At 33.3% G+C, this 14402-nt stretch overlaps 1 protein-coding gene across 1 annotated transcript in view; it reads right to left on the minus strand.

Annotated features, from left to right (window-relative positions):
- Nucleotides 1-1698: 1698 nt before the first annotated feature.
- Nucleotides 1699-14402, minus strand: part of KCNJ3 (potassium inwardly rectifying channel subfamily J member 3) — a 155162-nt gene continuing 142458 nt past the window's right edge. Inside the window, exon 3 of the mRNA XM_024735923.1 lies at nucleotides 1699-2447. Within this exon, the coding sequence (XP_024591691.1) occupies nucleotides 1861-2447 (587 nt within the window). The 3' untranslated portion in view covers nucleotides 1699-1860. The remainder of the gene's footprint in view (nucleotides 2448-14402) is intronic.

Here is a 14402-nt window from a genome sequence, read left to right on the forward strand (position 1 = left end):
ACAGTGGTTGGATGCTCAAGGTTGATCATTTTGCCAGTAACAATTCCCTGGTATATGTTTGCACCTGCAGAATTTGGTTGATACAGAGGTAGCCAGAAGGTATTATTGTAGTCAATGATAGAATTGTTGATGTAATAATTTTCCAATACGAAAATCATCACAGGATTGCTAAAAACAATGGGAAATGGTGGGAGCCCAAACCAGCTATTAAGGATTTACAATTTATAAGGAGAAGTAGATTAATTCTGGACAGACTTAGATTGCAATACCCCAAAAAGCTTTATAGGAAAATCCATGATATTCTGACAAGAGGCACTTGTAAATTTTCATTAAAATCTCTGCATTCCAAATCTTCATTTTTCATGTGTTCTTCTGAGGAATAGTTTTGATTCCTACTAATGAGTCATAAATATCAAAACTTTGGGTTCAAAAAATAGTACTGCTAAAATTATTTTGGTGGGCCAGAGATCCAAGACACCAATAATTGAGCGTTTACCGAAACAAAACAAAACAAAAAACTCACATGGGTAAAATATCTTCAAGTTATCTGATTTTAAATTCTCTCAGGTATATACAAAACATTCCTTCTGAATTGAGTGACAGGCAAGGGATGAAATAGGTTCCCCAGGTGAGGAAAAGAGTCTGTCCTGCTATAACAAGTGCCACAAACAGGAGAATGGCATAAAAAGAGACTCAATGAGACATACATATTTTACACATAAATACCTATCATCTGTTTCATTGTATTGTTTTATCTCCTCAAAGATAAATTACTGATTTTTAAAATGACAAAAGTTTGAGAAAAAGAGTGAAAATGTTACCAATTGACTCAGTTTGAAACAGGGACCATTAATTATGTAATTTCACACAGAGTCCAATATATTCAATATAACTTCGCTACTGACTATTACAGTGATTCAACATTTGTTCAGAGCTCATATTTGTATTAGATCATACGTAAAAGAGATTTCCAGACTTTAATCAGTCCAGGAAAGGACCAACTCTCAAAATGGCAATATTTATTTTTTCCCAGTACTAGCAACTTTTAAAAATCATAAGAAATTGTCAGTGTATTAGTATGCTTCAAAATTTACAAGTTAAACATATAATGGTTATATTTTTGCAGGGCCATAAGTAGCACAGACTTGTGTGACTCCCTCGTATAAAGAACAACTGAAAACCTTCCAGGACCTTAAACAGCAGAAAACATTAAATCAGATTTTTAAAATGACAAATAATTTAAGGCTAAAATATTTGGTATTAATAATTAATGCCAGAAGCCTTCCTAGCCTAATAAAGTAAACATGCACAAGAACTACAGCTTTGAACAAAACATCACAATTTTATCAGATATATGTATGTACGTGTGTGTATGTGTATGTATATATATGTACATATATGTGTGTGTATATATAAAACTATGTGTACACACACACACATATATATATATATAGTTTTATCACCCTGAAAGCTATCAATTCATGTTTGGCTTAATACGTATGTTAGAAATGTTGTGCGGGGTACTACCCCTTTAAATATATATATATACATTTTCCATAATATACAATATAAATATACCATATATAAATCATGCCATAAAACTAAATGTACAATTTGCTCATTATTGCATGCTTGATGTGATAATACATGCCCGTTAATAAGAACTTCCTCCTGATGTCCTCCCTTTACAACTTTATCTTTTACACATTAGCGATACTTGAAAAGGAAGGTTCTTAAATATGTATATATGACTGGGGGAAAAAATGTACCTTTCAGATTCCTTAAAGAGGATTACCTCATCAGCCAAATATTGGACTATTACCAAATCAAACAGTAAATAATGCCTGAAGGGGTGTTTGGTTATGTGAATCTATCAGAGTTCATTTTTCTTAGTTTTGCCGGAAGATTCCCTTCCATCCTGGCTGCTCCTCCAGCCATCTTTTGAAGCTTTGGTGGCAAATCAGCCACCGACTGGCTCATGGGATCAGACAACATTTTGGTGGTTTTAGATACCAGTTTTTCTTCTGAGTTGCCAGGTACTGAACTTATTCGTTGAAGTTTCATGGGCAAATCGCCCAAGCTGTAGGCTTTTTCAGAAGTTGTAGAACTCATTCTCAAGAGTTTTTTGGGAAAGTCTTCTCTTCCAGTAATTTTCTGCAGCTTAGATGGAAGTTTGGTACTAATGTCATCTAGTCCATCTAAGCATTCCACAGAATTATGTCTTTCTTTGCTGTTAGTTATGGCTGGTGCTATTAAAGGGGACGACATAAGAAGCATTTCCTCCTGTTCTTTCACGCTGTAAGGTGGCGTGGGGACTTCAAATGTTGCATGGAACTGGGAGTAATCAACTTTAAAGAATCCTTCTTCTAAGGAAATTACAGGGAAAAAACGGTGGCCCCAAAGAACTTCATCTTCAGTGTATGATGTTCGAGCTTGACAAGTCATCCCTGAAAGCAAAAAGGAAGTCCTTGATAAATTACACATAGTAGAAGCACGTGTTAAGGCATTTTGAACTAAGGAATTCATTTTGCTTGTTAACTTAAGAAGGATACTTAACCGCGTATCACTTTCCTCTTCTGTAGAGTAAAATATAAAAAGCAACACCTGTCTTACAGTACTGCTGTAAGCATGAAATAAAATTACATGTACAGAAATGTAAAATGAGCCAAAATAGTTGGCTTTTATAAATGAAAGCAAAGATAACCATCCCAAGTATTTGTTAAATGAATAAAAGTTGAAAATATTTCTATGTTGTATAATGTAAAGTCATTGTAGAGATTCCCTTCTTCTGGACCTTTAGGGCCAGAATGAACTTTTGTTCAAGTTTCAGAGATCCTATGCTAAAATCAGTAATCTGGGCCACTGTGATGTTGCAAGTTCTATTCCTGCTATACAAATTTATGAAACTGAATGCTGGATATAAGATGTGAAATGCTGCCATTTATATATTATGTTGCTTGGATATCATTTACCTTATGCTACTCTGATTAACTCAATTCTGTTCTCATTAATCATATGTGAAGACTAAGTTACTCTTAAATCAGTCAGCCTCTGAATATTCCTTTGTGAAGACTGGAAATATATGAATAAATTAAAGCCATATATTACATTTCAGTTTTTTGGTTTTTTTTTTTGCGGTACACGGGCCTCTCACTGTTGTGGTCTCTCCCGTCGCGCAGCACAGGCTCCGGACGCGCAGGCCCAGCGGCCATGGCTCACGGACCCAGCCATTCCGCGGCATGTGGGATCCTCCCGGACCGGGGCACGAACCCGTGTCCCCCGCATCGGCAGGCAGACTCCCAACCACTGCGCCACCAGGGAAGCCCACATTTCAGTTTTATATTAGTCAAAAGGTACAATTTTCTATAAGTTGCAAAAGTCATTACTGTCCTCTACCTTTACTATCAGACATCTATTAAAGGTTATTAAAGTGTAAAATAATAGATGAATTTAAAAAATGCATCTTTCCAATAGTTAAGTATAATTTAAGCAAGTAATGACAGTCTTTCTTCTTTCATTTCTATTCTCCCTTTGTCACTTTATAAATAATTTCTACTGTGTTTAAGCCTGGTATAGTTTGGATAAAGAGATATTCTGTATTTTTTCCTCTGACTAGCAATCACACATGCAATACTTAGAATTAGAAATAAACTGCATAATTCAAAAAACATACTGAAGATAAATTAAATCCTTCACTGAATCCTTCCAAAATCTTACCTTATAATTATTATCAGTTCTATATTACCAGGGAATCAGTTGTTATGACATATATATTGTCTTTTTCCAGACAGCTTTTAAAGAAATTTATGTAGAAAATAAATGCCCATCTCAGGCACTATGTTAGGTGCTCTCTCTCCATATTATTTCTAATCATCAATAACACCTTGATAAGAAAATATTTTTGTCTATTTTAAAGACAAAGAGTATAATGCTCAGAGAGTTTAAATCTCTTGCCCTTCCTGGCACACAGATCTAGGAAGTTGTAGAGAAAAGTTGGTATTATTCTAACTTCTGTTTTTGTTGTTGTTTTTACTTTGCCATGATGTCTCTATTATTTTAGTTGGGAACCTGATTCTAAACAACTTATCAATCTCACTGTCATGGTGGAAATCTGACAGTGACCCAATACTAGTCTTCATAATCATTATCATATCAGGAGTAGCACCCAGAAATATTTATATGTGAAGATAACAAAATTAGACTAAAAAGTGATTTGTACATTTTATAGACATGCACACAGTAAGTATCATTCTGTATTTTCAAACAGATTTCTAGTTTCTGACAATATTTCATGAGAAAAAATTATAGAACATCACTTATTTAGAGAAGATAAAAAGTATATTTCCCAATATATTTACTTGGTTTTATTTTGAGATGTTTAAATATTAAGCAAACTACCTGGAATAAAGAACAAATATTGATGTTTTTATCCATTAGTATATGAAACAATAAAATGAGTAAGTACCCTTTATTGTTTAATTGAATAAGTACCCTTTAATTTCTCTCCAAGAGCAATCACTCTCATGAATTCTTTATGTATACTTGCCAGTTCAGGGTATTAATTTATATAAATTTATGAAAAAGGATCAGTATAAATGCATGTATATATTAAGAGCTGAAGTAAATTAAGATTATGAACTTTGTTCAATTATTTCTAACAACAGTAGATTACATATTGAAACAAAATTTGATTCCTATCACCTTCTTAGCCCATATTTAGCTACTTTTTTCTTTGCATTAAGAAAGGACTATGAAATTAAAAATAAAAATTCTGTCCCCATTATTTATCATTATAATGTACTGTGCTGCTGATCCCCAATGCCTACCCTGAGCTGTTTCATATGTAGCTATCAGAAGTCATAGAGAAGAACTAGAGAACCTTAAATGAAGGGAAAAAAATGGGGGAAATAAAATCTTGTAAAATTTTTACTTTGAGGAAACAGGATATTGATAATTAAGATACTATGACATCTACAATGGAAACAGGTATTTCAAATGTTTGTTCATGTAAAAATACCTGTAAGCATTATTGCTAAAATGCCAGTGGATAATTCTGACTGAAAAGGAAGGTAGGGATTTTATTCTACTATATGAAATTGACTTTACTTCCTTTCATAGCAAACTAATACTGGTGAGGCAACATTTTTATATAATTGAAAAATATATAAATTAGGCTTCCTATTACCCTACTAAACAGCTTGTAAAAATCACTTAAAGCTCTCTGAGCCTCAGTTTACTCTTCTACATAGTAAGGATAACAATATCCTCTTACAAAGCTGTTGAGAGTTTGAGATAAGTGAAGTGTACAAAACAGTGTTTGGTATCAGGCAGTGCTCCATCGTAACTGCTTTTCTTTTTATCATTCTGTGGGTGATCATTTGCATTTCCTGTTTTCCCTAGAAATTAGTGATAATGCATTCATATAAGCGGAGAATTTTGACATATTAGTAATTTGTCCCATATTAGTAATATAGGATATTAAACTTAAAAATTGCTAGGTATCACATAGCAATTTTCTTTTGAAATGGTCAGCTAAACATTCAAAATATTTCAAAACTACAGAAGAAGATACATTACTCATCTTCTCAATTTTTAGGGTTTCTCAACATTTTCCACCTAATTATCTAGAATAGCTGGGAAGACTAAGTATGGAAACTTGGGGTGTATTAAAAAGGCCCCGGCAAGGTGAGTGACTACAGTCCACTATAATACTTTGGTAATGAAGAACATTTGTCAGCACTTTAACCTTTGTTTGTTCTTCTACTGTTCCTTTTACACTTTCATTAAAAGTAGGTACACAAATATCAGACATTTCCAATTCAACAACATCATCGTTTTAAAATCTGATTTCACCTCAGGATGTTAATGCACAATCAACATATGGATAATAATATGGAAACTATTAATTGGATAACAGGAAGATCTCTATGATGGTCAATCTGCAGTTTAGACAATGTGCTAAAATAAGATGTAATTGAGAAACTACTTCTTTTTACAAGTTATCCCAAAAAAGTAACACCCAAAATGGTGTTGAAAATATAGAATACAGATTTCAATTGAGAAGATTTAAAGTAAATATAATTGTTTTCTAAGAACATGAATATATTACAGTATTCTTTCTTCTAGAGTGCTTTATCTTATGATACTACTTACTCTAAGCCAAATTAGTTAAAAATAATCCATGCTTAGATTCATAATTACAAATGCCATTTGAATCAAACTAAATGCAGGTAAAAAGATACTATATGATTGCACCTCTTAACTGGCAATGCGACTGTTTGCATGTTTTAACCAGATTCCAGGCTTGAACAAATGTGATGAAAATCAACACGAGCTCTCATCTCTGTGGAAACTGGCAAAGCAGCAGATGCTGCTTTAACTGGAAATAGCTGGGACTTCTGAATCCTTAGATGAAAAACATTTTGTGAAAAAACGACTTATCCTGTGCCTTGATTCATGGACAAAGAAACTATATGTTGTTGTTTAATTTATTCCAAAGTAGTGTTTCAATTTAAAATGATAGAGGCAATGTAGTCTAATCTCTTTATTTTTGACTTTTCTCTTTCCTGATTCTGCCTTTACACCGTTAAGTTCATCTCCCTAACTTAACTGAACATTCATTCAGATAAGAAGTCTGAAAGCTTTTTGAGTGAAAATGGCAAACTGAATTGTTATTTTGACAAGCCCTTAATTAAACTTTCAGAATACCTCTAACTCAGTTGTTTTCTACTGTTTCTTCTGAACAGAGATGGTGCATATGTCACCTACGTGAGGTGAGTACAAGATGGTTAAATGCAGTATAACCACAGGCCAAGGGGAATGTCTGGATGCTGCGACACAGAAAATACCAAGCAATCGATAACTTCTGCACAGCAGAGGCTTTATCTAAAGCTTACTCAGTATGGAAGTTGCTGAGGGGGTGTGGGGGTGTGGGAAGTTCTCCAATAACATGGTGGCTGTAGCTGCACTTAATCATGTGTGCACTAAACAAAAAGGAAAATAAAAGCAAATCTCCTTCAAACGAGCCGTGTCATAATAGTAATAATAGGTAACATCACTATAGGGCTTACTATGTGCCAACTATCTTTCTAAGCACTTTTTGGAATCTTCACAACTGTTTGAGGAAGGCATGTGAACCCCAGTTCCACCACTAATTAATACATGATCTTTAAAAAAACTACCAAATCTCTTAATCCTCAATTTCATCATCTGTAAAATTAAGGACCCCCTACTGATTTCACCTGAATATTCTGAGAATTAAGTGAAATTATTTAATAGATATATATATAATTAAGTTATATATGTAACTTACATATGTAATTTATATATATATAGATACATATATATACACATTGCTTGTACAATAAAAATTGGTCATTTTCATCCATAAGTCCCTAAATACAAGCTACATAACTCTACAAATTTCATTTATACACATACGTACACACAACTGAAATATTTAGCCAAGTAATAATATCTTAACTTTGTCTATTTTTTCTTTAAATTGGCAGTGGTTTTTATAACTGAATTGACTAATAGCTTAACATGCATAGCATATGCTATATCACAAAGTAATTTCCTAGTCCACCCTATGCACTGCTCTGAGGATTACTGAATAAGATCTGTAGCTGTGACTTCCCTAAAGCACTTCCAAAATTTCACCCATCCCCCTAGATGTAATAACTGTAAGGCTCACTTGGCATTCTCTGCATGCTCTCTATTGTGTTGCACTGAGCTGAACCCAAATTTAAACTATAAACTTTCTGAGGAAGCACATGATGTTTGGGACTTTTTTATCTTGTTTACAAAATACAAAGACCCCATGTACACTGCTGTTCAATAATATTAAGGTCATGGCACCAGGCTCTTCTGGGATATTGGTTGAAAAGCTAACTAAGGATACATAAATGGCTACCAGAAACTGCAGTTTTCAAAGAAATGGAATCTCTTTACTTTTAAAGTTCAACATATTTTGCTCAGACAGACTTTTAGTGAGGAGTAGAAGTTTCTGGCATACATTCAACCCAATATTATCCTCTATTATTTACAAGCATTTGGTCTTACAATGTGTTCTCAGACATCAGTTTGCTATTATTCCCTAAGCTAGGTCAAAGAAATCTAAAAAAGTAAAAATAAAAGCAAGAAGAAAAAGCCAATTATATTTGTTAGAAAATAGTTTTAAAAAATTAAATTAAAAAAGAAAATAAAGTGTCAATAAGAAATTTAGCAATAAATGTTTCAAATGTACTACTTTAGGTTTCTAAGTTCCCAGAAGAACAAAAGAAAAGAAAATAGACTTTTAACCATGACCAACAGAACAAAATGTTAGATTCCCAGAAAGGAATATAAGTGCAGGTGCTAAGGGTCAATGGCAGATGGACAATATGACAGGGAATTCATTATCATACTGCTGAAAATATATTTAAGAGAATCAAGGTAATATTAAGCAAAAGAACATGGGTTTTGAATATAAATGAGATTGTTGCGGTTTTAACCATACATTATTAGTAAGACCTTAGGCATATTATTTCAATGATCTGAACTTTGTTTACTAAAATATATCAATAGCAATAAGGGATAATAACATATTTATAAGGCTATCATGATTATAAATAATACCTACTTAATGGGTCTACCATATATCTAAAATAATAAAGGTTCAATAAGTGGTAGCTATTATCAATTATTATTATTATTGGGGTTCCAGCTAGTTAAAAGGTCATTTTAGATATATTTCAATTCTTTAGTGATCACTTTCTTTCTTAGAATCAACTCAAGGCAAATGAAATAATTCTCATCTTGTTAGTTTCTATTAACTTGATATAGACCATGTTGTCTATATTTATCTGGAGTATGAGGAAAGGCCTATATTACACACATAATGAACTGAGTCAAGCCTAGCACTGCCAACCTGGCCTGCCCTGCACAAGTGTGACTAACTTTACAGTAGTAACTATTTCCCTCAAAATACAATTAACTTCTCTACTTTGTTGACAAGGCACTATCTTCAGCTCTCCACTCTCACTTCATACAGAAGCATTGCAGAATTTACCCAGCACACTTTCAAATGATTATAACTCCCTTACTCTAACTGTAGAAGTGTTCCATTCTTGCTTATCTTTTCCTCTCTTCCTTCATGGTACCTATTAAAACATACTTTCTTGCACTGACAATGACAGAAACAAAACAAAGCTACAGAAATCCATTCATGCTATTGTTTTCTCCTGTTAAGATATGATTTTTAGCTTCCAAAGCATCTTAATGGTATAGGTATAATGTAACCTAATTACTGTTGGGAAATATCCTATATTATGAGACTGACATCATAAAAGATATTTTTCAAAGGGAAAATGTAATAAATTTCTAGCCTAAAAGAAAACAGAACATCTTTCAGATAACGCTGGAATTTAATCATTTTGGTGAACATTATCCCTAGTCATTGGGAAGAAAAACTTTTGATATATTATCTGAAGCAATACCACCTGTCAACTTTAAAAAAATATTGCACACAAATTACAGCAATTAAATGCTTAGATTAATCCATTTTAAAAGATATTCTCGGGCTTCCCTGGTGGCGCAGTGGTTGAGAGTCCGCCTGCCGATGTGGGGGACACTGGTTCATGCCCCGGTCTGGGAGGATCCCACATGCCGCAGAGCGGCTGGGCCCGTAAGCCATGTCCACTGAGCCTGCGCGTCCGGAGCCTGTGCTCCGCAACGGGAGAGGCTACAACAGTAAGAGGCCCACGTACCGCAAAAAAAAAAAAAAGATATTCTTAAAACTTTGCTTTAAAATGTCACTCAGAGCCACTTTCTATAATGTATGGGACTGAATTGTTTGTGTTCCCTTAAAATTCATAGGTTGAATTTTCACCCTAAACTCTAATGTGATGATATTAAGCGGTGGGGCTTAGTAACTTTTGAATATGTTATATTTAAACTAAATAAATAAAATTTAATCAAGAAATAAAAAACAAACCCCACAGTTACTAGCATGTCTTCCTAGTTCCTTCAAAATCTAGCTCTAAGTTACCACTATAGTTTCAGCTCTTTAAAAACCTTAACAACAATAACTACAACACAGCAAAATATATATGCCAAATCCTAAGTGTCTTCTATATGTATTATCGTATAATTCTCCCCACCACTCTATGAAGTGTGTACTATTTTCATATGACAGACAACGATACTGAGGTATCAGGAGGGGGAAGTAGCTTCTCCAATGTCACATGACAAAGGATGGTAAATCCAGAGCCAGTTTTTTTAACCTCTATTCTATTCTGCTCCAATTTTCTTAAATGGATGACTTTCCTATTAGTAAGTACTGTTTTCCATATATATTACTTGGTTTATGCTATTTCAACTGCTTAAAATGTCCTCTTCCATCTCTCGACCTGTTGACATAATTCCTCATATTCAAAGCTCAGAACAAAGTGTCATTAATTCTATGAAGTCTTTCCCGATTTTTCTATTTTAATTTATTGTCTTTTAAATGTGTCTTACTGTCATGTACGTATGCACAGGCACACACATCAATATTCTCTGACCACTAGGTGTTGTAAATATCTCAATGACATACATAATTGACTTCAATCAGTGATAATACTTAACATTTATTAACATGTTAAACATCTCCTTTCTGCCAGGCACTCTTCTAGGTGCTGAATTACCAGGTGCTATGGCAATGGACTGAAGGATCAACCTCTCGACCTCCATGTTTAAACCTAGTCCTGAAAAATGAGTAGTAGTTTATCACATAGTCCACATCTACCATGTGAGAAAAACACATTCTGGGGTGGGGAAAGACTTGTGCACACATCCGGTTGTGTAGGGGCACAACCAGTTGTACTTGAATTTAGGGTACAGTTCCTGTTTGTTCATTCATTACGGTTACAGACAAATATCACATTAGAATAAGCTTCTTAGGAGAACTCTTATCCACCTTGGCATCGCTAGTATCCAACATGGTGCCAGGTATTAGATGCTCAATGCTTTCTTGGGGAGAGACAGTAGAAGGAATGGAGGAAGAGGAAAAATGGGAAGGTTAAAATGGCAGTGCAGGAAAAGTCAACTTTTTGAATGAATCAGAGCTCCCATACCCATTAGTAATTTATTCACCACCAGTAGAGATTGTCACCAACAAAAAAAGAAGGACTATAATTGTTAATGAAATAGATATATGTCAATCTTGATTTTTTCTTTGCTTTTAGGGTGATGATCTATTCATTAGTTCAACATATGAACTCAAAAATTGACTTTGAAACATCTATACTAAGAGCTTCTTATTTTAATTAGTAAAGTAGGGAGGGAAGAATATTAAAATATATATAATCACTGTATAGAATATGAATGATTCTTGCACAAAGAAGCAAGACACGCTTGCTAATAATAAATCACACTCAGTGATAACCAGTCTGTTATCCACTGAAACCACTATTTTCTCCTTACATTTTTTTGAAATTATACACTGACAGATGTACAACCAGATATATTTACTAGAAGTTAGATTTATCTGCATTTAACCGTTAAACCATACGATAATTAAATTACTTGAATATTTTGATACACTTGAATACCTGACCTCTAGTTAAATCTAAAGTTTTGAGGAAACTATCCCTTATGCAACTATAACTGATCACCTTAGAAAATGGAGCAAATCCATTTTTACCTGACAATTGAAAACTTATTTTCCCCTTAATTCATGAGACTGACTTTTTATATAGGTTGTTATATCTTTTTCAATCACAAACTATATCTATTTTTTTAACATCTTCTTTGGCAGAAATTCAAATACATTTTGTCTGCTTGCAGGCTTAGAACAGAGCCTGAATAAATATTTGCAATTCAGCAGTTGTTCTGCTTCTATGCTTTTCAGTAAAAAGTCACAGAATTTTGCTTGTAATTTTGCTGTTTCGTTATTTACAAAGACTAAATGAAAAATAAAGTCCCTATAATTTTATGGGAACTATTACTGAGTGGCGTTTATTTTAGGTATGAAAAATGCCATAACACAGTAATAATCACAAAATATATGACATTTTAGCACATGTATTTTAAAGGAAAATGATTGGGTTGAACATGTATGTACAAGTCTTCTGAAAGAATTAATTTTTCTGCCATGACATAAACAGGTATTTCAAAGTCAAAATATTAAAAGTTTCAAAACAATGAGATATTACCTCACACAGGTCAGAATGGTCATCATCACAAAATCTACAAACAATAAATGCTGGAGACGGTGTGGAGAAAAGGGAACACTCTTGCACTGTTGTTGGGAATGTAAATTGGTACAGCCACTATGGAGAAGAGTATGGAGGTTCCTTAAAAAACTAAAAATAGAGCTATCATATGACCCAGCAATCCCACTCCTAGGCATATATCTGTAGAAAACCATAATTCAAAAAGATTCATGGACCCCAATATTCACTGCAGCATTGTTTACAACAGCTAGGACATGGAAGCAACCTAAATGTCCATCGACAAAGGAATGGATAAAGAAGATGTGGTACATATATACAATGGCGTATTACTCAGCCATAGAAAGGAACAAAATAGTTTCTCATTTGCAAGACATGGATGGACCTAGAGACTGTCATATGGCATGAAGTAAGTCAGAAAGAGAAAAACAAATATCGTATAATATCGCTTATAAGTGGAATCTAGAAAAATGGTACAGATGAACTTACTGGCAAAGCAGAAATAGAGTCACAGTTGTAGAGAACAAACATATGGATACCAGTGGGGGAAGTAGCAGGGAAGGATGAATTGGGAGATTAGGATTGACATATATATACTACTATGTATAAAATAGATAACTAATGAGAACCTACTATTTAGCACAGGGAACCCCACTCAGTGATCTGTTGTGACCTAAATGGGAAGGAAATCTAAAAAAAGAGTGGATATATGTATACATATAACTGATTCACTTTACTGTATGGTAGAAACTAACACAACATTGTAAAGCAACTATACTCTAATAAAAATGAAAACAAACAAAAAATGTTTCCCTAAACTACATAGTTTCTCATCTCCTTGGACAGTACTTTAAATTATTTGAATTAAACAAAATAAAATCACTTAAAGTAAAAGTCAACGATATAAAAATGCTGAGGAAAATAGCATATGAGATGCAAATAGTAACTTCCTTAAAATCGACATTTCAGAAAGGAAGTGATAACAAAACTCTGTAAGTTTATGCTAACATATAGTTCAACTCCTAAGACAGCCTAGATTTTTCCCCCAGGTTTTAAGTAAAAAATGATCTGTCTACAGCATTCTGTTAAGGTATCCAAGATCTGGAGGCAAAATTCTCAACTGGCCTGGTGACCTTGTGGGGAAATTTTATTGTATATATGTTTGCAGAAAGTTTTGACATTTATGAACAGAATTATTTATATCATATAAAAGATGCTAAGATATATAATACATAAAACTGTCTAATATTCAAAGGCTTGTTAATATTACAAGGGTCTAAATAAGGACGTAATAACCAAGGTCTAAATAAGGAAGGGAAAGAGAAAGGAGAGAAGGCAAGTGAATTAATCCACTTGGAATATTAAGACTCAAGCTCTCTGGTCAGAGGCCCACTTAGGAATCATAAGATAGAATTAATCATTGGTAAAGAAGAGGTTCATTTTGTGACTGTACATACCCACAGGTATCAATTTTTGTATCAGTCATAATTAGAAACTACTTTCTTATATATTCTACCTATTTTAATAGACTTGCAGCTACTGATGTTCATCCTTAGATACATCACTTTTTGAACAACAAAAACAAGGATTAGAAAATAACATCATGCAGTTTTATTCAAGTAATATTTTATTCTTCCTGATAAACATTCTCAAAGTTAAACAAGGTTATATTTCATTCGATTGACCTGAAAAATATATGAAATGTGTATGATATTAACATAAAGGTATCCAAAATTATTCTAAGACTTTTATTCACTAATTTATGTCTTTATCTAACAAAACTTCCATAGGAAAAATGATATAAATTTGTCTGCATTTAGGGGATGAGTCAAGAATAATAGAAATCTTTTAAACAAAATCAAAAGGAAGAATATTGGTGCTATTGATTTAAAAAAATGGGAAAGGAAGCTGATTGGTGGGATGAGGTGTGGGTGGTAAATTTTGTTTCAGACATGTTATTATGATGTAATGTAGAGAGTCTATAACAATATCCTCTAAAATTTATGTACATATATTCTAGAGACTATGCTAAAATATTTAAATGAATTATTTTATTTTCAAAATCCCTGTGAAGTAGTTACTATCTCATTTTCAGCTAATAAACCTGCACCTAATAAAAACGGGGGTGGCAAAAGATCTGAATAAACACTTCATCAAAGAAGATATACAGATGGCAATTAATCATATGAAAAGTACTCCACATTGTAT

Source organism: Neophocaena asiaeorientalis, unplaced genomic scaffold (genome assembly GCF_003031525.2).
Source record: "Neophocaena asiaeorientalis asiaeorientalis breed wild unplaced genomic scaffold, Neophocaena_asiaeorientalis_V1.1 scaffold72, whole genome shotgun sequence".
Classification (NCBI taxonomy): domain Eukaryota; kingdom Metazoa; phylum Chordata; class Mammalia; order Artiodactyla; family Phocoenidae; genus Neophocaena; species Neophocaena asiaeorientalis.